Source organism: Neophocaena asiaeorientalis, unplaced genomic scaffold (genome assembly GCF_003031525.2).
Source record: "Neophocaena asiaeorientalis asiaeorientalis breed wild unplaced genomic scaffold, Neophocaena_asiaeorientalis_V1.1 scaffold147, whole genome shotgun sequence".
Classification (NCBI taxonomy): domain Eukaryota; kingdom Metazoa; phylum Chordata; class Mammalia; order Artiodactyla; family Phocoenidae; genus Neophocaena; species Neophocaena asiaeorientalis.
The window spans coordinates 3169038-3194470 of NW_020173758.1; the positions used below are offsets into that span (position 1 = coordinate 3169038).

General features: G+C 37.0%; 1 protein-coding gene across 1 annotated transcript in view; it reads right to left on the minus strand.

Moving 5' to 3' along the window:
• Positions 1-25433, minus strand: part of DPYD (dihydropyrimidine dehydrogenase) — a 793614-nt gene that overhangs the window by 10032 nt on the left and 758149 nt on the right. The window contains exon 21 of the mRNA XM_024751225.1: positions 12354-12497. Within this exon, the coding sequence (XP_024606993.1) occupies positions 12354-12497 (144 nt within the window). The remainder of the gene's footprint in view (positions 1-12353; positions 12498-25433) is intronic.

Below are 25433 nucleotides of genomic sequence, written 5' to 3' on the forward strand. Positions count from 1 at the left end.
GACTTCCTTTCTGTGGCCTAACAAACTCTACGATGATATGGGATGGTTACTTTCCTTCAAGATTCTTTTAGCTGCCATTTTCCCCAAACAGATTTTTATAAGGAACCAGAAATAAGTCAATGCAGTAAGTCTCTCATTGCTTCTCTCTCCTTTGTGAGATTAAATTTCCAACATGGCAATTCAATAGTTTTGCCAATGTTTTGCCTTTAGTGGAGTGGGATTTTCATCTGAAGTCTGTAAAGGCTTACATCGCTGCCCTATCTTGCCTGTCCGTATTAACCATCTAGTTATGGGGTCTCTGATGTAGTCCCCGAAAACATTTCTGTTTTCCTTTCATTTCACTCTCCTGCAGCTGCTTCCTCCATGCTTCACTTTCACGTTGGTGGATTTCCATGCATGTGTATATCTTTTTGACATATACTGTTCCTCCCCCAGCCCTTTCATCAGACTTATTTATTCCAAAGAAGATATACCTTTCCATCATCATATTCCAGTCAGGAATCACACCTCAAAACATCCCCGTAAGACTTAAGAGTTGATTTTCACCATATTCTGTTCATGTGTTTTAAAGTGCAGTTTGATAATTTTTCATCTGCTATTTGTCTGTATATAGACAACTGAGAATGTTAATGCCTCCCGCCCATTTCGCTGGTATCTTCTGAAAATTGCTGGGAAAATCCTCTACTATTTTTCTTCCTGTGTCATCCCTTTTATGCTCCATAGTATCTAATATGCCTTACAGTTATATATGAGTACTTTTCTCCTTCCCCTCACAACTCAATTGAAATAATAAACCTCTCGATCAGGCTGACTGGTCTCCTGCCAACACTGTCTTGCCAGTCTTACGAGATGCAGTCTATCTCTTCCTAGAAGCAGCAGGAAGAGATGAAAACATCACTAGTGCCCCTAAACCATTCATTTTCCTACCCAGAAATTCAAAGACGTTAGAGATACATTCCTGGCTTCATAAAGAGAATGAGAATTCATTCTCAAATATATCAACAGAAGTGGGAAGCATTCGGGGAACTTTATAAGCCTTGGCAGACTCTCAAATCTCTGTTATATGCTGCCTGGGACCAAAGCACGTTTCTCATTTAGCAGGGCCAAATGTGCACACTGTCACTTCAGTTCTCTTCAGCCAGGAGATAAAACGGCTTCCTATTTGGTTTCTTTTCTCTAGCACAGGTGAACCTGTGGAATGTGTTAGGAGCTTCTTCAGAAGGTCCTGGTTCATCTTTTAGAAGGAGACCTTTACATCTATTGCTGGAGGTCAGTTGTCTTTTTCTTACTTTATCTCATTCTTCCCCTTCCCCTTCAGCACTGATTTTGATCACCCTCCTCTTCCTCAGGAGCCTTTTCTTTCACAAAAGCGACAGCTCCGCAATATCGCAATATGTATGGTAAATGTGTCACTATGAAATGGAAATCCAGATGTAGGGTTGATAAAGAGGAAATTGACTGGACGCCAGGCTGACGCTAGGGCCCCAGACTATTCCCTGCGGTAGGACTGACAGCCTCTGAGACCATTTTTTAGCTTCCAAGGACGCAGGGGAAGCTGGATACCATGTTGGCTAGTGAAGACTTTTGGTTCTCAAGGACCCCCTAGTCACAGTGTAACACTGGGAGTAACCACTCTTGACGCTCTAGCTGAAATCCTTAAATGTTTAATCAGTATATCCCCTCGCCCTTTTACATCATATTAAGACTGAGCAAGAAAACTGGATTATTTTCCTCATCACTGCCTCTCAGTTTGGTCCTTTCTAGGAAATCCTATTGAACAAAAGAATGAGTTTTGTATTGGATTTAAGGTCCCATGGCTGCATTTATCCCAAGTATGTATTAACCCTATGCTTTGCAAACATACTCATATGCTTGAAATGCCACCTTCCTTTTTTTTTTTTTTTTTTCTTTCATGAGAGACAGAAGAAGATAGTGATTAAGGCCCAAGTTTTAGTTTTAGAGCCAGATTTTGGAATCAAGTCTTGGTTTTCATGTCTTCCTAGCTGTGTGACCTTAGACAAGTTATTTAACCTCTCTGTTTATTAATTACTTAATTAGTAAAATAGGGAAAATATGGATACCTGATAGGGTTATGGTGAGGATTAAATGAGTTAATTCACAAGCATGCAGAACAGTGCCTGAAACCTCATAAGTACTCAATAAATATTAGCTTTTATTATTAATTCTCTGCTTAATTAACACTAATTTATTAAACTCCACGTTAAATATCACCATCTCTGTGAAGCTTTGCACAATTACCCGAGGCGGAACTAATCCCTTTCACTCCTCTGTGTTCCCAGAGCATTTTGTACATATTTGATTGAACTGTAAATAATTTTTAACATGTGTCTTTCTCCCTTGTTAGACTGTGAGCTCCGTAAGGATAGATATCTTTCTTTTTAAAATTCATGTTGTATTCCCAGTTTCCTGGATTGCAGCGAGTGCATAATAAATGTATGTTGGCACTACATCTCCACCAAGATCAGGAAAAACCTGGTGCCTTGAACCATGCCTTGTTAGTCTCTGGACGAAGACCCAGTCCTGAGCACACTGCTAAGGTCACATAGCAAATAATAAAATACTTACTGATTGACTGATATTGAAACTGCCTACTTCTGAAGCAGCAGACCATTAAGTCTTATCTGAGGCATTTGAAAGAAAAGAACAAAAGATGAGATCTATTGAGCATGGCTTGCTTAGAAATAATATTGTCACACTCATAACCAGAGAAGATGGGGGTAGATTAGAAACTTGAATGCATGACTGAAAAACTTGTTCAGACAAGAGGGGCTTAGTCAACTTTGTGGGACACTGGGGCCCTTTATATAGCAGATGGGGAATAATATACTGTGCTAGCTGAGAGGATAAACAAAGCAATGGCATGGAGTTTAAACTATTGAACAGAGGAATCTATAAAGAGGCCAGCAGCGAGCAGGGAAGAAACATGCTAAAATAAACAGATAGGTGGACAGGGAAAATATTAAGCACGAAAACAGATAACCCAGGCCCTCAGGAAAAAGGGGAGATGGAAAAATGGTATGTCAAGAACAGAAGAAACACTGTAGGGAAAACATAAAAGTAATGATGAAGCAGCAGAGGGAAGTACGTAGCATGCCTGGGTAAGTGTGGTACAATAAAACAAAGAAGCACAAGAAGAAATGTCTGATTCACATGCAGAGAGAAAATGACTCTTAAAGGGAATGTGCCTGTTAATTTCAATGGGGACTGAACCACCACATGGCCGCATCATCCAGATGGAGTCTAAAATAATGGGCAAGGGGGCAAGGGACTCGTACGAAAATGACGACAACCGTGGCTCCTTGCATTTGAATAGAACTATGCCTCATGCAATACTTTCACACACATCATTTCATTTAGAACAATGGAGTTGAGGTCTTCTGACATTATCTAGTTTTTATTCTCCTTCCTGCCAATCTCCCACCTAGATTGTTACAACAGCCTTCTAACCAGTCTTCCTGCTTCTGTCCTTGCCCATCTAGGATCTTGTATCAACACCGCAGACAGAATGAGCCTTTGAAAAATTTTGTCAGATCACATCATGCTTCCTTTTAAAAAGCCTCAATAGTTTCCTGCCAAGGACTTTCCTACTTTGGGGTCTTTGCATTTTCTGTTCCTTCTGAATGGAACGTTCTCCCCCGACCCCGATATTTATCTGCATTGATCACTCTCTCACTCTTGGAAGTGTTTACTCATATGCCATTTAACCAGGCAGGCATCTCCTGATCAACCTCTCCAGCAATTACTTTTCCCCTAATCCTGCTGTATCTTCTCCGCAGCACTGTGACCATCTGACATAGTATGTACCCACTCGTTCATTTGTTTATTGTCTGTTCTATAATGTAGACACCACGAGAGCTGGGCTTTTGTTTTGTTCACTACTGAATTGCTAGAGACTAGAGTAGTGCTGGAACATAGTGGGTGGATGTTAATAGTTGTTGGATGAATGACAAAATGGATGTATGGGTGAATAGGACAATTATTGCCAACTGGAAATTGGAATCTCAGTGGTTTACATGTGAAAGGCAAAATGAAACGATACCAGATGTCCTTGCCAAGATGAGCAGTGCTTTCTGACCTGTGGACCACTTCCTCATTCTTAAGACTTCCTCTATTTTTTTCTCCACGTCATCATTTCCTTCTGGTTATTCTCTTATTTCTTTGATCACTTGTTCCCATTTGCTTCCCCAGAACTTCCTACTCCCTCATAGGGTATTAGGTTAAGCAAGAAATGAAGAAATATACGTGAAGCTTCTGTCTTGTATCTGGCACCCAGTAGGCGGTCAGCATGTCAGTTCTTTTTTCTTTATATCATCCAGCACAGGTGCAAAATTAGCTTGAGCTCACTAACTTCAATATGCTCAAATCTAAATTTTTCACCCCACATTAGAAAACTCATCAAACCTAAAACACCAAGAATAAAACCCTGATTCATTATCTTTCATTTTTCTTTATCTCAGTTAGTGGGACTAGCAAAAATCTAATCATCTTAGTCTCCTTATTTTCAACTCCTTACTGTCCCTTATACCTCAGTATATAAAGAGAATCATCAAATTTTAGAGGGAGAATTATCAAGTCTTCATCAATTTAACCTCTGCTTCTGTTTCCATAACCATGGCCACTCACCAAATCTAGGACCACATTATGAATCACTGGGAACATCCCTTTTTCCACTTACCCTTCTAATCACTACCCAGTCTACAGGGCTCCTTAAACGCCAGTTCCTCAGAGAAGCCTTCCTCATCTCCTTCAATCTAAATTAGGTCTTGCTATGAAAGAGACTCCACACATCCTGTATTTTTCTTTATTGTTTGTATTATAAACATAGCTTTATATTATTAGTGTGATTCTTTGTTTTAATACCTGTTTCTTTCTCTATTCTGTATGCTTCATGAGGACAGAGGCTGTGGCTGTTTTATTTTTTGTACTGTAGATGCTCAATTCCTAGCACACTGCTTGTCTCATGGTAGGTATATGATAAAAATTTCCTGAAAAATATATGGACTTCTTCAAAACTTCCAACTTGGTTGACTTCCAGAGCTTTATGTATTCCTACTAACATTCTTGAGTTCACTTTATTGGACATATGGAAATGGAGGGTCACCCTAACTTGTTATCTATTTCAAGCTGTCCATTCCTAACATCATAACTAATAGTGGGTAACATATACAGTATTTAGGATATGTTTGGTGCAGGCTAAAAGCACTTCACACACTACCTAATTTATAATCCCATGAGGCAGACTCTTTTTTTTTTTTTTGCGGTACGCGGGCCTCTTACTCTTGTGGCCTCTCCCGTTGCAGAGCACAGGCTCCGGACACGCAGGCTCAGCGGCCATGGCTCACAGGCCCAGCCGCTCCGCAGCATGTGGGATCTTCCCAGACCGGGGCACGAACCCGTGTCCCCTGCATCGGCAGGCGGACTCTCAACCACTGCGCCACCAGGGAAGCCCAGGCAGACTCTTTAATTATGTCCACTTTACAGATTAGTTAACCGAGGCAAGTTCATGTAGCTGCTAAATGGCAGTGGCATAATTTGAACCCAAGCAGCATGACAGAGTAGTTCCAGGCTTAATTCAGGAAACTCTTTTCCCATAAATATAATCTTCTAAAATCTTATAAACCTTGCTACATCTTTCAATGAAGGAAATAGCTTCTTAAGACTTTCTAGCAGTCACTTTCTTCAAACACAGGCTACTTACTAAAATGACACTGGTAAGCCCAAATTCAGTTTCATTAAATGCCTATGGCATTGCAGTAGGTAGAAAATCATATGTCACTCTCTTATCCAAGATGACTTAATGTATTGTCTGGACTCCATTCCTTCCTTATTTGCCAAGGATATAGCTTCTTTAATCATGCCCTTTCTGGTAGCTTTAGCTATCCTTTCCTAGCATATAAACACATGCAAGCTTACAGTACCCTAACATATACAAACCAACATTTCCCTCTACTACATTTCTTCTTGTCACTTTCCTTTTGATCTTTCTCAGGTTCAGGGAAGAGTATTCCATATGCCTTGTCCTTAATTGTGAAACCGTTATTCACTCTTCAATTTACCACCTCCTGGATTCTACTTTTCACCACTCCACTGAACCTGCTTAGGCCAAGATAAGCTAAAATATGAAGGTCTGATGTTTATGCTAAGGAGTTTACCTTAAGATCATGCTTAAGATGTGGGAATTTTAAGCAAAGGATAAAACAATCAGATTTGCATTTAACAAAGAATACTTCATAATAGTTGGAGGATACATTAGATAAGAATGAGAAAAGAAGGTGGGAGGCCAGTTTGTAGAATATTTCAGAATTCCAGGAAAGAATGTATAAAGAACTTCCCTAAGATCTTTGCTGTAGGGAAGAGCAGAAGAGGAAGAGGACATGACAGATAAAAATGGTGGACATTGGTGAATGTCTATGATCCCATTCATGAGTGAGATGAGTCATAGGATGAAATCTAGGCCAAATTTCAGGTTTCTGCTTAGGTAAGAGGGTAGATAGAGTGCTGTTCATTGAGACACAGGACTCAGGAGGAAGATCAGGCTTAGAAGGAATGATAATCAGTTTAGTTTGAAGTACGATGACCTTTAGGCACCTTGCTTAGACTATCCAGGTGGAGGTATCCAGAAGATAATGGGTGACACAGGTTTGAAGCATAAAAAGAGGTAGGGATGCAATCCAAAAATGGGCAGAAGACCTAAATAGACATTTCTCCAAAGAAGATATACAGATTGCCAACAAACACATGAAAGGATGCTCAACATCACTAATCATTTGAGAAATGCAAATCAAAACTACAATGAGATATCACCTCACACCGGTCAGAATGGCCATCATCAAAAAATCTACAAACAACAAATACTGGAGAGGGTGTGGAGAAAAGGGAACCCTCTTGCACTGTTGGTGGGAATGTAAATGGATACAGCCACTATGGAGAATAGTATGGAGGTTCCTTAAAAAACTAAAAATAGAACTATCAATCATATGACCCAGCAGTCCCACTACTGGGCCTATACCCTGAGAAAACCATAATTCAAAAGGAGTCATGTACCACAATGTTCACTGCAGCTCTATTTACAATAGCCAGGACACGGAAGCAACTTAAGTGTCCATCGACAGATGAATGGATAAAGAAGATGTGGCACATATATACAATGGAATATTACTCAGCCATAAAAAAGAAACAAAATTGAGCTATTTGTAGTGAGGTGGATGGACCTAGAGACTGTCATACAGAGTGAAGTAAGTCAGAAAGAGAAAAACAAATACCGTATGCTAACACATATATATGGAATCTAAAAAAAAGGTTCTAAAGAACCTAGGGGCAGGACAGCTATAAAGACGCAGACATAGAGAATGGACTTGAGTACACGGGGAAGGGGAAGGGTAAGCTGGGACGAAGTGAGAGAGTGGCATGGACATATATACACTACCAAATGTAAAATAGATAGCTAGTGGGAAGTAGCCGCATAGCACAGGGAGATCAGCTCTGTGCTTTGTGACCACCTAGAGGGGTGGGATAGGGGGGGTGGGAGGGAGGGAGACACAAGATGGAGGAGATATGGGGACATATGTATATGTATAACTGATTCACTTTGTTATAAAGCAGAAACTAACACACCATTGTAAAGCAATTATACTCCAATAAAGATGTTTAAAAAAAAAAAAGAGGTAAGGATGGAAGATAGTTGAGTCGATATATAGGAAAAGTTTAAATGAATCATAAAGGGAAATGATATAGTAAGAAGGAAGCAGAGAGAGGAGTCCAGACACCATCATCATGTTCTCTCTCCACCCTTTTCTCTTATTGTACCCCAACCTGCGCCTGCTTCCGTCATGTGAAGCTACATGCTGCTGCTTGAACTGATCAATCTTCTCCTCAAGGTCCACCTTCTGCTACCTTTTCCCTCTGGTTAATATCAAGAAGTAAAGGGAACTGTGTTGAACATATTTCAAAGTAAAGAATCAGCACTGTAGTAGAAGAAACATTTTTGTCTTCACAGAAATGTTAAAAGTAGTACTAAGGTCTTGGTTTCAAATAAGGGGCTTATAGCCAAGAATTTTGGACTTTGTCAGAAGGTTTTATTTGTAAAGTTTTTTGTTAAACTCTTCCTTATTAGACAAAGATTTACTTAAGGTATGAAACTTTTTATAGAAATTGGCCATCCTTATTAGAACTTTGTCTAACCCATTTCTGATTCACTCTTGAAAAGCTTTAGCGAATTCTGAGACACTGAACATTTAAATGTAAAGTAAGTCATGCAATTTATGATACATTTTTTGTCATTGAATCATAACTTGAGAGAAGGAAGGAGCCACTTTAAAATGCAAATATTGAGATCTTGGAATGGTTGCTTATTTGTGAAAAAAAATTAAAGGTATAGCCATATCTGATACTTTAGAGCAGAACAAATTTTAGATTAATTAAATAATCAAATGTAAATTCCAAAAGAACCAGATGTAGTGAATGCATATAATCTTAAGGCAGAAAAAGCTAACCTAAGCAAATAAAAAAAGGGAGAAATCACAAAACTAGCTTTTGCCAGATATGATTTCATAAAAGTAAAACTTCTGTATGTATATCTAAAAACACCGTCATACAAATTATGAGGCAAATGGCAATATATAAAAAGTTTATTAAAAAAAAATCTATAAAACAAAGATAAATACTACAACAGAAAACTGGTCAAAAGAAATAAGTAACAAATTCACAAAAGAAGAAATGGTCAAAAATATATTAAAAAATCATGCCCATCTTACTACTATTTAAACATTGGAAATTAAACAAAAAATACTTTTTTGACTATTATATTAGTTAAAATTAAAAATAAATCTGTTGTTGATGGGTGTTTAAGAATATGAGTCCTCTCTTACATTTTTTGGCAGAATGTAAATTTGCACATTCTTCCTGGAGGACAATTTGGCACTATGTATCAAAAGCCCTACAATTTCACCTGCAATTTCTCTTGAGGAAACAATAAGAGATCTACACAAAGATTTTTGTACAACAATAGTTATAATAGCATTATTGGTAAAAAATTCTGGGAATAGCCTAAAAATTCAACAATAGGTTAATTTTTAGAAGTTAATAAGTTCATATTATGAAATATTATAAAACCATTAGAGTGATATATAAATAATTATGAGGTTTTTATATAGAAAATTTGAGTATTCTATGTTTATTTTAATGTATTACATTTAGGTTTAGAAAAAGAACTAGCAATTTATAAATCTAAATTTTAATAGTGATTAAGTTGAGGTGGTAGGATTATGGGTAACTTTTAGATTAATCTTTGTGCTTTTAACAGAAACAAAACAAAACAAACAAATGAAACTACAGGTCAGGAGGAGGAAGAAAAGCAGAAAGGAAAAGAGACGTCTTTGTCCAGTGGTCTCCTCTTACAGATCTCTCATTAGATATTTTTCCCAAATCAAGTGATTAGTAGCACAGCGGTGACAAAAGCCATGTGTCACAATTCCCTTACAAAACGTTATTCTCCTTGTTCTATACTGACACCTTCATCTTCCATGAGCAATCTCTAGGTATATTTCGTATATTTGCTAGAATGGATCCAAACATTTTGGTCCCTATTATGAGCCAATCTTTTCAATCCTAAGCCAACAATTCTCAATTTCACCTCCATCCCCCACTCTACCACTGTTTACTATGTGACTTGATCAAATTATTTAATGCTTTTTAATTCCTCAATTTTCTTATCTGTAAAATGAATATAAAGATAGTACCTATCCCAGGTACTGTGAAGATTAAATGAGATAAGACATGTATAGCACTTGGAACAGTATTGGCATATTAGAGCTATTGGTTGCTACATACTTCCATTGGTGCTTTCAGGAGATGAAATTTCTCTCCTACTCTGTAAAATCATACTGGGATATGAGTAAAAGTGAATTTATTAGAGGACAACTGTTCTAATTAAAAATACAATCAGACACACACAGAGCTCACTTTTGGTAACAACATAATGACTCTAGAGATCAAGTGTCATCTAACGCCACCACGAATATCTCTGGGACAGGAACAGATCTCTCTATCTTCCTTCTTCCTCTAAAACATAAGCTCTGTCCCACTCTATAGAGATATAAAGCCTTATAGAAAGCAAGATGAAGTGAGCAGTCATTGTCATGGCAAATGTAATTCCTCATTTTCCAGAAATAGTTGCACCTATAACTGGTGAAAATTCCCCATCTCTCTGCAGAAAAACCTCACCATTATCAGCTACCATTATGCTTTCTGACAGGACACACCATATTTCTAGAAATGATAACGGGTATTATAGAATGGGTGTAGACTCCCTGGGAAGAAAAACAAGGTAGTGGAAAATCCACTGGACATTGAGAAAAATCTACCATGGCAGCCCCTTAATATGTCAGCACTGTTATGGTCTTAGTTATGGGAAGATGGTGTCAATGGTCTCTTGAGGCTTATGTAATGTAACACCAGGGGTACTTCAATTTGGATCATCTCTGAAGTAACAATTTAGGAGAGGAATGTAAGCCTGTACGATTTCTAATAAGATTCCTCATCTCTCCTTGAGACTTTAAAAAAATGTTTACTTACTTTCCTGACTTCCCAGTTCTTTGGCTTATTTAATTCTGCTGAGTTTGATATTTTATTTGGATTAGTGATCGGCTAGCTTTAATTCAACTTCAGCAGGTTTTTTGTTTGTTCTGTTTTTGTTTTGATTCTAGGCTATCAATATATTCCCTGACAGAATAGAAGCCTAAAAAAGGCCGCAATGCTTTTATAATCACCTTGCTCTTCCTTTATTTCAAATATAAATAATATTTTTCTTTTGAATTTTGTATACATAAGGAAAAGATGGAGATCTTACATTTATTTCAAATTAATTAAGTAGGAAAAAGCAAGCAGGGACAATTCCCACTTAACCCCAAATCATATATTAGTTATAGCCAAAGGGTGGGGGAAATGTGAAGAGCAGAAGGATCTGGCTTCTTCTTTACCATCAGTGTCCAGTCCATCCTTTTAGTATCACACAAATAATTGAAAGGAAATAGCTCAAGAGACTCTTTGGGGCTATTATACTGCTGAAAGTCCCAAGTGTTCACTTTATTTGGAATTATGGCATTGAAGTGCTGGTAGAATTTGTGTTCAGCCACTTCCATATTTCCTTTCAGAACTCTGAATAACTTAGCCCTCTCAACATCGTCTAAATTCCACTGTTTTTAGCATAGGACACATTTCTTCTTTCTCATAGATAGTGGGGAATTTTAAGGGTTCCAACTCCTGTTTGACTACTAAAGAGGAATTTCAAAGAGCTCCTAAGAGTAAGTTTTTCAGCTGATGCTTCAACCAGGATATGGAGATGGTCACTAAATGGAGAAGAGTAAGTTTCAGTGACTGAAAACCACATTCCCTGATGGTGACTTCAGAGAGAATGTGAACCAGTAATACTCCTTTTTTTTTTTTTTAATTATGATTGCTTTAAAATAATTCCATCTTGAGGGAGGTGGGCAGGAGGGAAGTAGGTGTGGCTATAAAAGGGCAAGCTGAGGGATCTTTGTGCTGATGGAACTCATATCTTGACTGTGGTGGTGGACACAGGAACCTACCCATGGAGTGAAATTACACAGAACTAAACACACGTGTGTGCTCACACACACAAATGAGTAGAAGTACAACTGGAGAAATCTGAATAAGATCAGTAGATTGTATCTGTGTCATTATCCTTGTTGTGATGCTGTATTACAGTTTTACAACATGCTACCATTGGGGGAAACTGGGTCAGGGGTACCTGAGACCTCTCCGTATTATTTCTTTCACCTGTATGTGAATCTACATCTTTTTCAAAATAAGAAGTTAAAGAAGAAAAACAAGAAATATAATGCACACATAATTCTATCTTAATGATAATTTTTGATATTATCCAGAAAATAATTTCCTGAAACCCAAATTTGTACAGGCTTTCCCAAGGCTGAAGCAGAGAAAGTTTGTCCAAAATGTAAGGTATCATGTTGATATTGATGGTGCATATTGATAATTTAGTTGTACTGTATGACTAAGATACCTCTTCGATTTAATTAAGATTACAGTAATTTTTAAATGAGTGTAAGAAGACAAAGAATTCACTGTAATAGTTTATGGCCTATTTAATACATCCAAAATTTGCATGAAACACATATTTGACAGTGTTCTAAAAAGTATAAAATATACAAATAAAAGAGGCTATCCTGTCACTGCAGACCGAATTTTTAAAACTCTCAATATATTAAAAAAAAATCAGTGGTACATTTAAACAGGAAATAAACACAACCTAAACAATAAAATAGACATATTTACATATACAGCTTAATCTTTACCTTAATAGTGGGAATAGGCTTTTTGGGGATAAAATGGTTTCTCTCAAGTGGTGGAAATGTTGCATTTTGTTCTTTCAGTCTAATCTTTTCCTCTGCTATGATTTTCTTGCGCTGCTCAAGATAAGGTCCAAAACTTGGCAGTTTCTAATAGGAAAACACCCAAATAAGAAAGTATGTTAGCTCACAGAAGAGAAAAATGTGAGGATATAAACACAAATATTATAAACAAACAAATGTGTGTTCTGAGACTGTTTCACATATACTGTAACAAGGTCTTCATTCATTCTTGGACCCTAGTCTTCTATGTATCAGAGTCCACTAATTATTAAAAAGAACACAATAGCACAATACCTTTCCCAAATATGTATGTATTAGATATACAAATATTAATTGAAATACATTTCTAAACAGAATAAAATTCACAATGGTAAACCAAACCATTCACTTAAAACAATAGCTATTAGTTAAACCATTTGTTTAGTTCATATAGACAGAAGGTGAAACCTATTGATGCTTTTTTTCCTCTTCATCAGGTTTTTAGCACAATATAGATACAGCCTAGTCTCTGACAAATGCTTTTGTCAATAGCAAAGGTACTTTGCCAAAGTTCAAATCTGTATCTCTGTTTTACTGTGTTCAAATTCTTACTACATCTCTTTAAAGATTGTAACTAATGTTGATTGCAGTTTACTGGAATAGCTGAAAAACAAAATGGTAAAAATATTGATTTCTCTGCACAGAAAATAAAGTTTATTTTGCATGAAAGAGGCAAAAATAGAAATGAAAAGCACAGGAAATATCACAGTGCTTAAACAAACTCCCTCAGTATTCAAAATCACATTATGGAGCTTTAAATCTCAAGGTTATTCAATTGTACTTTACAAAGTTCATTTAGAAAGATACCTGGGTGTCATGGAAAAATGCTAAGTGGTTTCACGTTAACATGAATATGCCCTCATACCATTCATTATCCTACAATTATTTCCTCTTCACTTTGTCCTTCTCTTCTAGAACCTTTGATCTTCACTTTTACTGACATATACTGCTGGTGATAGACACCACTGAATTCCAAATGTTCTGTGTCTGCCTGGAACCTGGAATTGCTAGGTCTCTTTTCAAAGGCTGCAAAAATACCACCCTCCGCCCCCGCCGCACCCCCCACCCCCCTCCGCCAGCTCTCCTGCAGAATAAAGCAGATTTACCTAGCCAGTGAAGGCTTGGAAAACTACAGCATTCCAAGGTCATACTGATCTCTGCCCTAGCAAGTAATTAGATGAAAAAATCACACTTGTTTTAAAACACTGGCCTCTACCTACCAGGTTGCATAACACTCTAGGAAAATGAGTTCTCTGGTCCTTTAGAGATGTCACTACAGTAGGTAAAAACTAAACTGAAACTGTGTTCCAATTTGGCCAAACTGCAACTGAAAATTTATATTAGCAGAAAATATTCATGTGGAACTATCTAAGATTGTTATTTCCATTACCAATTTACTGTAATTATGTCAACAAGTTGAGCAAATAGAAACAATGTTATGAATGCCAAATTAATACACACAATTAAACCAGAACTATATACTTCATCTCTGCACCTTAATGCTTTTCTAAATTACAGTATTTAATGATTACAGTAATATGAAATGATATGACAGAGGGAGAAAATATATGAATATGTTGTATCTATTTTATCATAAAATAAGTGATGCTGTCTTGTTAAAAAGCATAAAATAGAGTCTAAAACAAATCCTCAATATTATCACATATGTAAGCCCCTTTAATGTAGAAAAGATTGTGCTTTCTTGTCCTATTATGAAATAATTCTTTTCCTAGGGCAGATGAGGTATTACAGATTACACTTGGTGCCAAAGAAATGCCCCGAGGGTCCTTTCTTTGGTGAATGTACGTCCACTTGATATAAATCTTGTCAGAATATCAATCTCCCCACACGTCAAGGACACCTCTACCCTAATCTTATATCCTTGAAGATTATTATCAAGACTTGTTAGTGTGAAACACATGACCTCTGAGTCTAGCAGATCCCTCATGATAAAGGCAAGCTCTATGAAAATCTGAACCATCATCCTGATTCCTTGATGGGGCCTTACCTTCCTCAACACTATCTCATTCCACCTAAATGTTCTGTAAAATTATTCAAAAGAAATTGTTCTCAGAACTTTTTAAGCTATCTTCTTTTAAACATAGACCAGAGGAGATATTTTTTTTCCATTTAGATTATTCTTCATCCAAAGAGAAATAAAGCAGTTAAATTTAAACTGTGATGATTTCAAATTGTTCCAATAATGGTAAAAATAATAATAATTAATAATAGGAAATCCCTTGATTCAGAATAGAATACAGCCTGAATAGACACCAACCACGTGCTATTTTCTGTAACTTTTTTGCCGTGGTTGACCACATTTACCATATTTAACTAATGCAGCCTTTCCATAACTAAAGGTGCTACGATTCTAATGTGCTAATCTTTTATAACTAGTCCTAAGGAGAGGTTTTCAATTTAACATAGAGATTCCTATAGGATTTTCTTTGTGTGTGGGTTGAAGAATCAGTGGGAAAAAAAAAAAAACAAAACAAAAAACTGTTGCCAAAGTTTTCTTTAAATTGAAAGCACACCCACACAGAATATCAGTGACTGCCCCCTCAACGTTCTGCCATTCATCTCCAAATCAAAGAGGGTCTATTTTCATGTAGTTTCTCACTGCCATATGGAGATCCCAGAGGCTGAAGTGTTGTACCAGGTTCCAAAACTTCAAGGCTGCCATAGTCACTTTGCTTTCTGCATTAGTGTGAGAAATTTCACTGCTTTTAAAAAATTATTATTACATCGCACGTTAGAATGCCTCTAGGATAGCTGAGAACTGAACATTTGGAAAGTTAAGTTTTCTGCAAATAAAAAGGTCAATTTTCCCTTGCACCAGAGGATCACGTATTACATTTAGGCGTATGTTTGTGTCCAGATCTTGCCAAAGGAACAAACCAAAGCAAAATAGAAATAAGAAAGAGTGAAGGTGAAGGCAGAGCGGGCCACTGTATATGTGTGCAATCAGCGATGATTAATAAAGCATTTAGTTCAAATCTCTGTCTGAACATATAGTTAATTGATTTCCTATTGCAGGAGGAGAAGCAGCAGGGCCTGACAGGGCCAGCAGCAGGAGCTTTTCCTCTTCCTTCATTATTTTCTTGCAGAAAAAGTTGTAGCCTGCGGTAACTCAAAGAGAGCAGTTTTGAGCGTCATGCTATATTTCTTAAACAAAGGAAAAACTTCTTTAGGACTCTCGAAAGCTGCTTTGTAACTGATGAGCTGAACAAAGCTCAGAAATGGTGTGATTTTTGTTTCAGTGCTTTCTCCAGGGATTCATCATTGATGAATTTGTCCTCACCAGAAAAGCTAAATCCTACTCATTTAAAGATAACAGTATCTCACACTAAAACTGTCTCTGTCCAGATATTAAAAGCATTACACTGCCAATAGAAAAGTGACAACGTAATGAATCAACAAGGATACCTTAAGCCAGCAAAGCTTTAGGGTAAAGAGGTCTATTTGGATTATAATTTATTCATGGATCAATCTAAAGGTAATTGAGCATATTATGAAGTAGAAGAGGGTTCTTGTTTCTAATAGAAGCAGGCACTAGTATCTTCCCATTTAAATTGCATAATTTTTATGAGAATGGCAGCAAGTTGGCTAATAGCACTGGTCTATAGTGCTGTAAGAGATCAACTCTTATTTTCCTAATCATACTCTCTCATCTGATTTGAAACAATGAGGGCAAGAAAAGTAATTTATTTGATATTCAAATGGTAATAAAAGATAAAATGACTTCAGGTTTATACTTAGTGCAAGATATATATATATATATGTATATATATAGTGCATATACTGTAAATATATATACACACACACACACTGAGTGCAATATATATGTGTGTGTATTTTAATTTGTATACATATTTTGCACTCAGTATAAACCTGAAATCCAAATATATATATGTCTCATTTCTGTGTGTATACACTGACAGATTGAAGAATAAATTAGAGGTAAAGGATATAGTATGCTTCACGACTAAGAAGTTATTTTATATGTTTTACAAAAACATGTTCACATATGACTTAGTTACACTATCTATCTTTTGTCATTTATTCAACATATACAATATCAAATGCCTACTCTGGGCCAGGAACTGTCCTTTGCTACATTAAAGGTTGAATACTTTCCATACGTAATGTGTGTAATTATCATTGCGACTAATTTTATAAGTATCTCTTGTCATTCATTAAGGGGTAGTGTCAGGCTGAATTATATGTCAAGTATATCTGGTTATTGCAGTTATCTAAAGGCATTGTATACAAAGCTCCTTGGAAAACTATTTAATCTCAATCAAATGACCACTAAAGAGAAAAGTGAAGAAAACAAACTTTCAAAGAGTTGATCTTTAACAAAACTCAGAAAGGCAACGGAGTACTCTTGGATACCTAAAATAAAAAATGCAGGGAAGCCTGGTGGCACAGTGGTTGAGAGTCCGCCTGCCGATGCAGGGGACACGGGTTCGTGCCCCAGTCCGGGAGGATCCCACATGCCGCGGAGCGGCTGGAAAAAAAAAAAAAAAAAAAAAAAAAAAAATCATGCGGTAGCACGATGGCTGGGAACCTGGGTTCTCTGTGTTCCTAGCACACCCCAATTTCAATCACTGTGCACTTGGCGTGATGCAAGGAAGTATGGGAGACAGAGATGAGAGGTCTCTGTTCTGTTCTGTCTGAATTCAGTTACTTTTCTTCTTCCCTTCCTTCAATTATGACAGTAATCAATTACTTACATTTGATCCTGATTTTTATTCCAAAATCTGCTTTCACATGGCTTACATTCAGAAACTCAGATTTTCCCCATGAATAACTGGCTTGTAATACTTAATCACTGATATAACAGTAAGCCATTTTTCATGATATTATCAGATTTGGACAGTGGAAAACAATAAGAAGACAAAGAGAGAAGGACCATCTGTACATTATATTACCATAGTACTATGTGGTGCCCAGTGGTGCAAATTGGGACACTGGAGTAGGACATGCAAAATATATGAAATTAATGAAATATAACTCTTAGTTTAACCTGATAAATTTAAGTGGACAACTTCTGATCAAAAAATGCAATGTCTATAGCAGTCAAAAGCAAAGATAACTCATGCTTCATAGTGAAAGCAGAAAGTCAGCATTTGCATAGTGGTTAAGATACTGATTTAGAAGTCAAATTTGCATTAAAATCACAGTTTTACACTCATTACCTGTGTGACTATGAGCCAATTACTTAACCATTCTGCTACTAATTTTCCTTATCAATGAAATGAGAATGATAGTATCTAACTCACGATACATTTGATGCTCGGTATAAGCATTAAAATGGAATAATATTTGTAAAGTGCATGCCTGCCAATTTATTCCCACAAGCCTTAACTGCTTATGTTGCATTGTGTACCAGGCTCTGTATTTCCACGTTTGCTCATGCTAGAACGAGCCCGCCCTGTCTTTTTTACCTGGTACATGCCCATTTGGCATTTTCCTCTCAGCTTAGTATTCACAGCATTGAAGTAATGTCCTTTACTGACTCCCCTCTGTCTGCAGTGTTAAGGGGGACTTGCAGTGCTGCAGAGCACTCTGGGCACTTTTTAGCCTTGCACTTATGTCACTGCCTTATCACTATTAGCCTCTGTCTCCATCTTCTCCACTTGAGGTCCTAGTGAGTTTTTGATCCAGCACATAACAGGTACTCAATATTTTCCCCCCCCCCCCTTGTTTTTGGCTTGTTGCTTAGCTTTTTTCTCAATAGGTTTTTCAAAACTTGAAAAATTATTGAATGAATGCATGCATGAATATCTTGAATGTATTTTAAAAATCCCGCTGGTTGTTTGAAATGTCAGGCAATCCCAAACAATTACTTTCAGAAAGAAATTAAGTTACAGAAATAAGTTCTTTAAAATTAAAAATTAGGGCTTCCCTGGTGGCGCAGTGGTTGAGAGTCCGCCTGCCGATGCAGGGGACATGGGTTCGTGCCCCGGTCCGGGAAGATCCCACATGCCACGGAGCAGCTGGGCCTGTGAGCCATGGCCGCTGAGCCTGCGCGTCCAGAGCCTGTGCTCCGCAATGGGAGAGGCCACAACAGTGAGAGGCCCACGTACCGAAAAAAAAATAAATAAATAAATAAAAAATTAAAAATTATATCATACTTACACAACAGCTGTGACTCATAAATTAAAAAAAAAAACACTTGTAGAGTGCAAGACACTTACAATTTATATATAAAAGACAATCTGTCTCCTTAAAGAGCCTGTAGTTAATAACAATTGCAATACTCCAAGACAGAGGCTGTGGCAGAGGTGCCCCAGGATGTCAGATGAACAAAGACAATGTGCACCTGACCCCGGCTGAGAGGACAGAACTTTTCTAGAAATGATATCCGAGCTGAGTTCTGAAGGATAGGGTGAAAGTCGGTTGGCAAGTAGTGAAGTTGGAGGTGTGAGGGTCAGGAAAGGGGAGGAAAATCCTCCAAGTGGAAGAAACACCAGAGAGAGAAGGGCGATACTTTGGAAGAGATGCTGGGGAGCCAGCAGACTGCTGACCCTCTGCTCTGTGTTTAATATGATACAGAGGGTGAGCAGCTTCTTCCGTGAAGGGGAAGCAGAGCACATTTTGTTGTGAAGTGATAAAGTCGGGATGTATGTTAGGGAGAATGTCAACCAAGAGAAGAAAATCTAACATGAATGGAACGCCAGCAAAGGATGAAGGAGATAAGACTTGCTATTTTGCCAAGGACTGTGCACGTGCTGGAGCTGCAAAGACAGCTAGGAGGTCGTTCTTTCCAAAAGCAGTTTATGGCCTGTAGGAGGACTGACTCATATTCAATGGAACTGAGGTGAGAACATTATTGTTTTATATTGAAATATCATTTAAATGATGTATAGCAGATTCCTCTAAAGAAATAAACTTCATTGCTTAAAGTGATAACTTTTAAAGCAATATCTTTAGCTTGGAGTTCAGGAGATTAAGCCCTGATGGCATGATTGAAGAGAAACAAAACCAAAGAGATGGTCAAACCACTATGCATGAGAAATGCAGAAGAATTTTGAAACAGAGACGCAAGAGGGAAGAGATATGGGGATATATGTATATGTTTAGCTGATTCACTTTGTTATAAAGCAGAAACTAACACACCATTGTAAAGCAATTATACTCCAGAAAAGATGTTAAAAAAAAAAAAAAAAAGAAAGCAGAGAGGAGAGGGAAGAGGAACGTGCATGAAGAGAAGGAAAAGCGAGAGATGTAGAGGGAGAAGAGCCTATTGATGTGATGATGGGAGTACTTCTATAAAGAGGAAGTGCTAATATCCAATTTTAAGCAATCCAAATCCTCCTCTATGACCCCTAAAACTTTAAAAACGTCTCCTACCCACTTACATATCCTGGAGAGAAATTTGGAAGAAAGTCGGGGAAATAGGGTTGAGTTTCATGTTTGGATTGGCATATAGCTCAAAGAATAGAGACCAACGAGAGACGAGATTTGAGGGAGATTCAAAAATCAGTGGGAATAGGAATTTACTGCCAGACGTGACATAGAGAACATAATCTCTAGGAATTTTGTAGCAATATCCAGAAGGATGGGACTGGTTGACCTCAGCTGACATTTGGGTTATGTAGGTAATTATAAGGAAGAAAGGGATAAGCAGAGGAAGAGATGCAGTTTGATGTAACCCTGATTTTTTGAGCAATTAATTCCAACTAAGAGACTTCTTAGTGAAGGAGGAATTTAAATTGTGATGAAAGATTATAAAAGGGAGAAATAGTGTGTGGTGTTGGAAAGGGGGGTAAAAAGAGAAAGGAATGGATGAGTAAAGGGTTGAAACATTAAGAAACTACAGAATGAACTTATTCTTACATGACTAAAACAGAGTAAGTGCCTGAGGAATAGTAGCTGGTAAAGCTGGGAAATCTATGAAGGGCTCTTAATTCTGCGCAAAGCAGTTTGGATTTTTATTCTTCAGGGTGTAGGGAAACACCAGATATTTGAAAATATGTAATCAGGTCTTTGTGGTGGCAGAAAGAAGGATGAATTGTGGGTAGGTGCTTTGGCAAAAAGAGAATGATCCAGAATGTTGTAGATGGGATTCCGGTTGTAGCAGAAAAGGGAAATAGATGACATAACATTTTTTAAAAGATTATACAGTACTCTGGAAAATAGAGAGCCAACACTGACTACACATCCCAACTCCAACAGTACACGTTGATTTTCACTCCCTCACAACCCACCGGCTGCTGCACCCCTGCTCTGACAGTGACTCCTGCCTGAAACCACCTAGCTTTCATTCTTTCTGACACAGAACCCTCTCTGAAAATCTTCTGTCTCTACCTCTTTGCTACTCATCTTTCTGCAAATGACCCCTCCTCTCTCACCATCCCCTGCTCAATCAGAGTCTCCAACATTTTCAAAATCACATGGGAACTGTGTTCACAGGTGGCTGCATAGGCTGTGAACTACAGAAGAGTTACACCTTAGTGAAAATGAGCATAAAACAATGGTGGTAGGGAACCTGGGAAGGATGAAATAGGATTTGTTTTTCTTTCCTTGCATTCTGGAGGACTCCTGTTTGTGTTTTGTAGTGATGATGAATTGGGGGAGAAATGAAGGAAATCAACTTCCTCAACAATAGCTCTAGTGAGAGGGGATTGTAAGTTCTATACAGGAAGGAACTGCACCATCATTATTATCTTCATCAAAATCAGCATATTTATTGAGCATCACTATACACCAAGACCTTTGCAAAGCGCATGAATACCTAATCTCTTCTTCATTGCAACCCCATGAGGTGGGTATTGTTCTCATCCCCTTTTACAGATGAGAAAACTGAGGTTCAGAAAGGCTAAATAACTTGCTCCAGTTTTCACTTATTAATAAATGGCAGAGCCAGGATTCAAATCCCAGTCTGCCAGATGCTAGACTCTCTGCTGCGCTGTCACTCATATTTCGATGTAGTACTTATAAAGCTTATTAAATGAGTAGTTAATGTATTCCTTATTGCTATAAAGAAGCATACTACACACATATTCCATTCCTTGAAATCTATGCTTCCTGTTTTTCTTTTTCCACAAACTGTGAAGCGGAAAACACCTCACACAGTAGACATCATTAAAGAAAATGCTGAACACATACCATGCAAAATATCTGTATTAGTTTAGTCCTGTTTATTACTGGCCTCAAGTTTAATGAGCTCAAGTTAATACAGGTGAAAGGCCAGAGTGTTACATGTAGCGGTTAATGAAATACCACAGAGATGCTGAGAAAATGATTAGCAGCCAAATGTGAATTTAATATACTTCATTCTCAAGATGCAGCGCCCCGTGGGAGGCATCTTTCTGGGGGAAATAATGTGGTATATTGGAAGTAGCACTTGCTTCCGAGTTGGGAGATGGGCCTCCGATCTTAGCCTTGCTATCAGCTCTTCTTGTGACCTATGACAGTGCAGTGACCCCCTCTTAGTCTCAGTTCTCTTATCTGTAAAATGAGGAGGTTGGACCAGATAATTTATAAGGTTCCTTCCAGTGTGACGTTTTGTTTTGTTTTCAAATTCAGTTAGAAATCCTCAGGGTTTATGCCCAGGTAGCATCACATAGTCTGTGGATGAAACATTGGATTGAGTCATAAATTATATTGATATATACCTCTTTCCCTCCTATTTAGCTATAGAACATTCTGAATCTGTTGAAGCTGTAAAATATGGATATTATAAATAATGTTTATCAAACTCCTAAGGTTGGAGTTAAACTGTTTTAGACTTCATCAGTACAACTACAGATAGCATTGCTATGTTATCTCATTATTAAATAATGAAATCTGTATAGATAATTAACAGAAATAAAAACAATTTTAAAAAGGAAGCTATTATAATCTGTATGAATTGGGAAATTCCTACGATCACAACTAACACTACACTGTAATTATCTTTACGAAGTTTGATGTCTAGTTACAAACTCACCTGAGACATACTCTATATAAAATCAACTACACACATATTAGGAGTAGATATAAGTGATAACAAGCATGAAATTGCCAAGTGAGTGAGGTTAAAACACAAATACACTTCAACTGCATTTGTGTATATTCAAAGTTTTAGGTTGTTAAAGGAAAATAGAGCCTTCTACTAAAGCAGTGCGATATACAGAATGGTCACTCGTCTTGGGATGCAGAGACTAAGACACTTAGTTTCTAAGACAAATCACCTGCCCTCTGTGAGCCTCAGTTGTCATCTGTGTAAAACAGAAATAACAATGACCACTCTTCCTCCCTACTCTTCATAATTTTTTGAAATAGGAAGGCACTAATAGATTACTAAAATACAGCTTTTACCATTTTAAAAACTATAAAGCAGCGTAGAACCCAAGTGTCATTTTAATATGAATATAAATATGATTTATGCTCAATATGATAAACAATATAAAGATGAAGTATGCTGAATTATAAAAATGTCACAAAATACTAGCTACACATGAAGAAAGACTTTCTGAGCTATAGTTCTTCCAATGCTTTAGGACAACTTGAATGAAATAATTGGCTTTTGAAATCCACCTTCAAAATGCTACTGCTTTCATGGCTAAACATTGCATAGAATGTCAAGTGCAAACACCAATAAGGGAAAATGGAATAAAAATTATTTCATTCAATGGTATGGAAGCAAAGGAAAACAGAAAAATGGAGTGATGAAGAAAATGGGACTGCTATCAATATGAAAAAAGCATTCAGGATTCAGACTATATTTGGAGCCAGAGTAGAAGATTAATCAATCTTTTCCATATTTATTCAATATGATACCTAATATTTCCCTACACAAGAAACAGCTGGATGACCGCTTTAAGCCTTCTTACCTCAAAGTGTGGCACAAGACAAAAACTGTTACATTTTGATCCAATCAAAACTATTTGGAGTTACATTTCAGGACATACTGGAAAAAAAATCATCATTTTGAAAGTCAATTTTTAGGGTTTCTATGCTAAGCAGGAGATTTATATTGGAGAGAAAATAAAAGTGCAAGGTTTTAGTTGAAAGGAAAAGACTTTTCTAACATAGTTAATTACCATGCTAGTAGGAAGTATTTAACATGGGAAAAGAATCTTTGGTATGCGTGGCAAAGTTCTCCATAAACAATAGCTTCTGCATACAGAATAGAAAACACTAGCTAACATCCATCTGTAACATCAGACTCATATCCAAACCTAGGTCACTACTGAAGGCAATCCTTGCCCCACAGATTTGGATTTTCCTCTCTGTCTCTCTTCCACATCACTTTCTAAAGTATAATACCATTATTTATGTATTTTCTATTTTTCTGAATAGATCATAAACATTTTGAGAACAGGATACTTTCTTAACATGTTTTGTCATTCCTCTTAATTCTTTACATATAGTTGGCTTTAATTAAATATTTGATGAATGAATGAAGGATTAAAATCAACAGAAAGCTGTGCTGACAAGAAATTTCAGCTAACCGTATGTGGTCACAGCTTAATGATGACAATAAGTGATCTAGTCTAAACACTTTTCATATAAAATATTCAGAAAGATTCTCTCTATGCACAATGCTGGGCAAGAGTGGGATTGATCTAATGCCTAATGACCAGGCAAATAAAATTTTGCCTGGTCCATAATATTGCATAATCCAATATCTGATAATAACAGGGAATTGTAAAAACAGATAGCATTTGTAGTGATAAGGTATTGTAAGGTATAATTCCAGCAATCAATTTAGATTCAATGGCTTAGAGCTCAATACAAATAATTTCTTTGTATTTTCCAGGTTCTTTGTTTAAAGTTTTCTATCAAGAAAATAGTAATGACCAACTATTTCATTTTCCTATTCATAACAGAAAAAATCAAACAACAAAACATTCTATAGACCATAGTTACCAAAACCATTATTTTATTAAAAATTTACTTTGAACAATTGTGAATCTAGGCAATTATCACATTAAGTCAAATACTCAGCTTCAGGGAAAGAATAATCCACTGGATTCTGTGGCCTTTAGAAAGGCCATATGGCTATGCAGTACATGCTACTTTTCTTTTGATCCCCTACCCCAGCCATTGGTTGCCATAGTCTTTTATAAAGATGAGCCTAATGCTTTGCATTGGCTAACACCACAAAATGAGGACAGCAGTCAAAGAAACCAGCCATTAGTACATAATTTTCTGAGCTTCATCAGACATCAGCCAATTGTTGAATATCACATGTCCTAAGAAGCATTAGCACCAAACTCTAAAACTCTTATGTAGCTCTAAATTTCTAAAACCATAGCGGTTATGGTTTTAGAAATTGTTTTTGTATATTATCTCAATTTCCACAATAACATAATTATTATAATATTGCTGAAACTTGAGGCCACAGGTGTGGCAAACACTTAATGCCCAAGTCCACATAACAGTAGGCAGCAGAGCAAATTCAAACCTAGGTCTCCCAACTCCAAGCTTAGCCTCTTCTCCTCTATATTGACTGGCCATGTCCTTCCCAAGCATTTTAGCTGTTATTTCGCCAAAAATTACTGTATGGTTTTTGGCATTTGACCAAGGGAAAGATCTAATAAAATGTGTTCTTGTGGAAGGCTCATTCTATGTGCTAAGCATTGAAGATATAACAGAGGGCAAAATAGATATAATCCCTATCCTCAAGAAGTCTGTAGTAGTTTGTCATGTAATAGGATTAAACATAAATAATCCTATGAATATATACAACATTTATCACAATTTTCAACAATATATAGTTATCTGATTATTTGTTTAAAGTCTAATCCTATCAGACAACAACCTCTAACCCTTTGCTTTACTCACCAGGCAAAATCTTAGCCCATATTTAACCCAATTATCCAGCTATTCTATATTTACACTTGAAAACTGAATATGGCTGGAGAATATGACTGCTCCCCATTCCCCAAATGGGCACTAAGTACCCAATAAGTCTTGGTACTTACCACTGTCATTCTTTTTTTTTTTTTTTTTTTTTTTTGAGGAGCAACAGGCTCCGGATGCGCA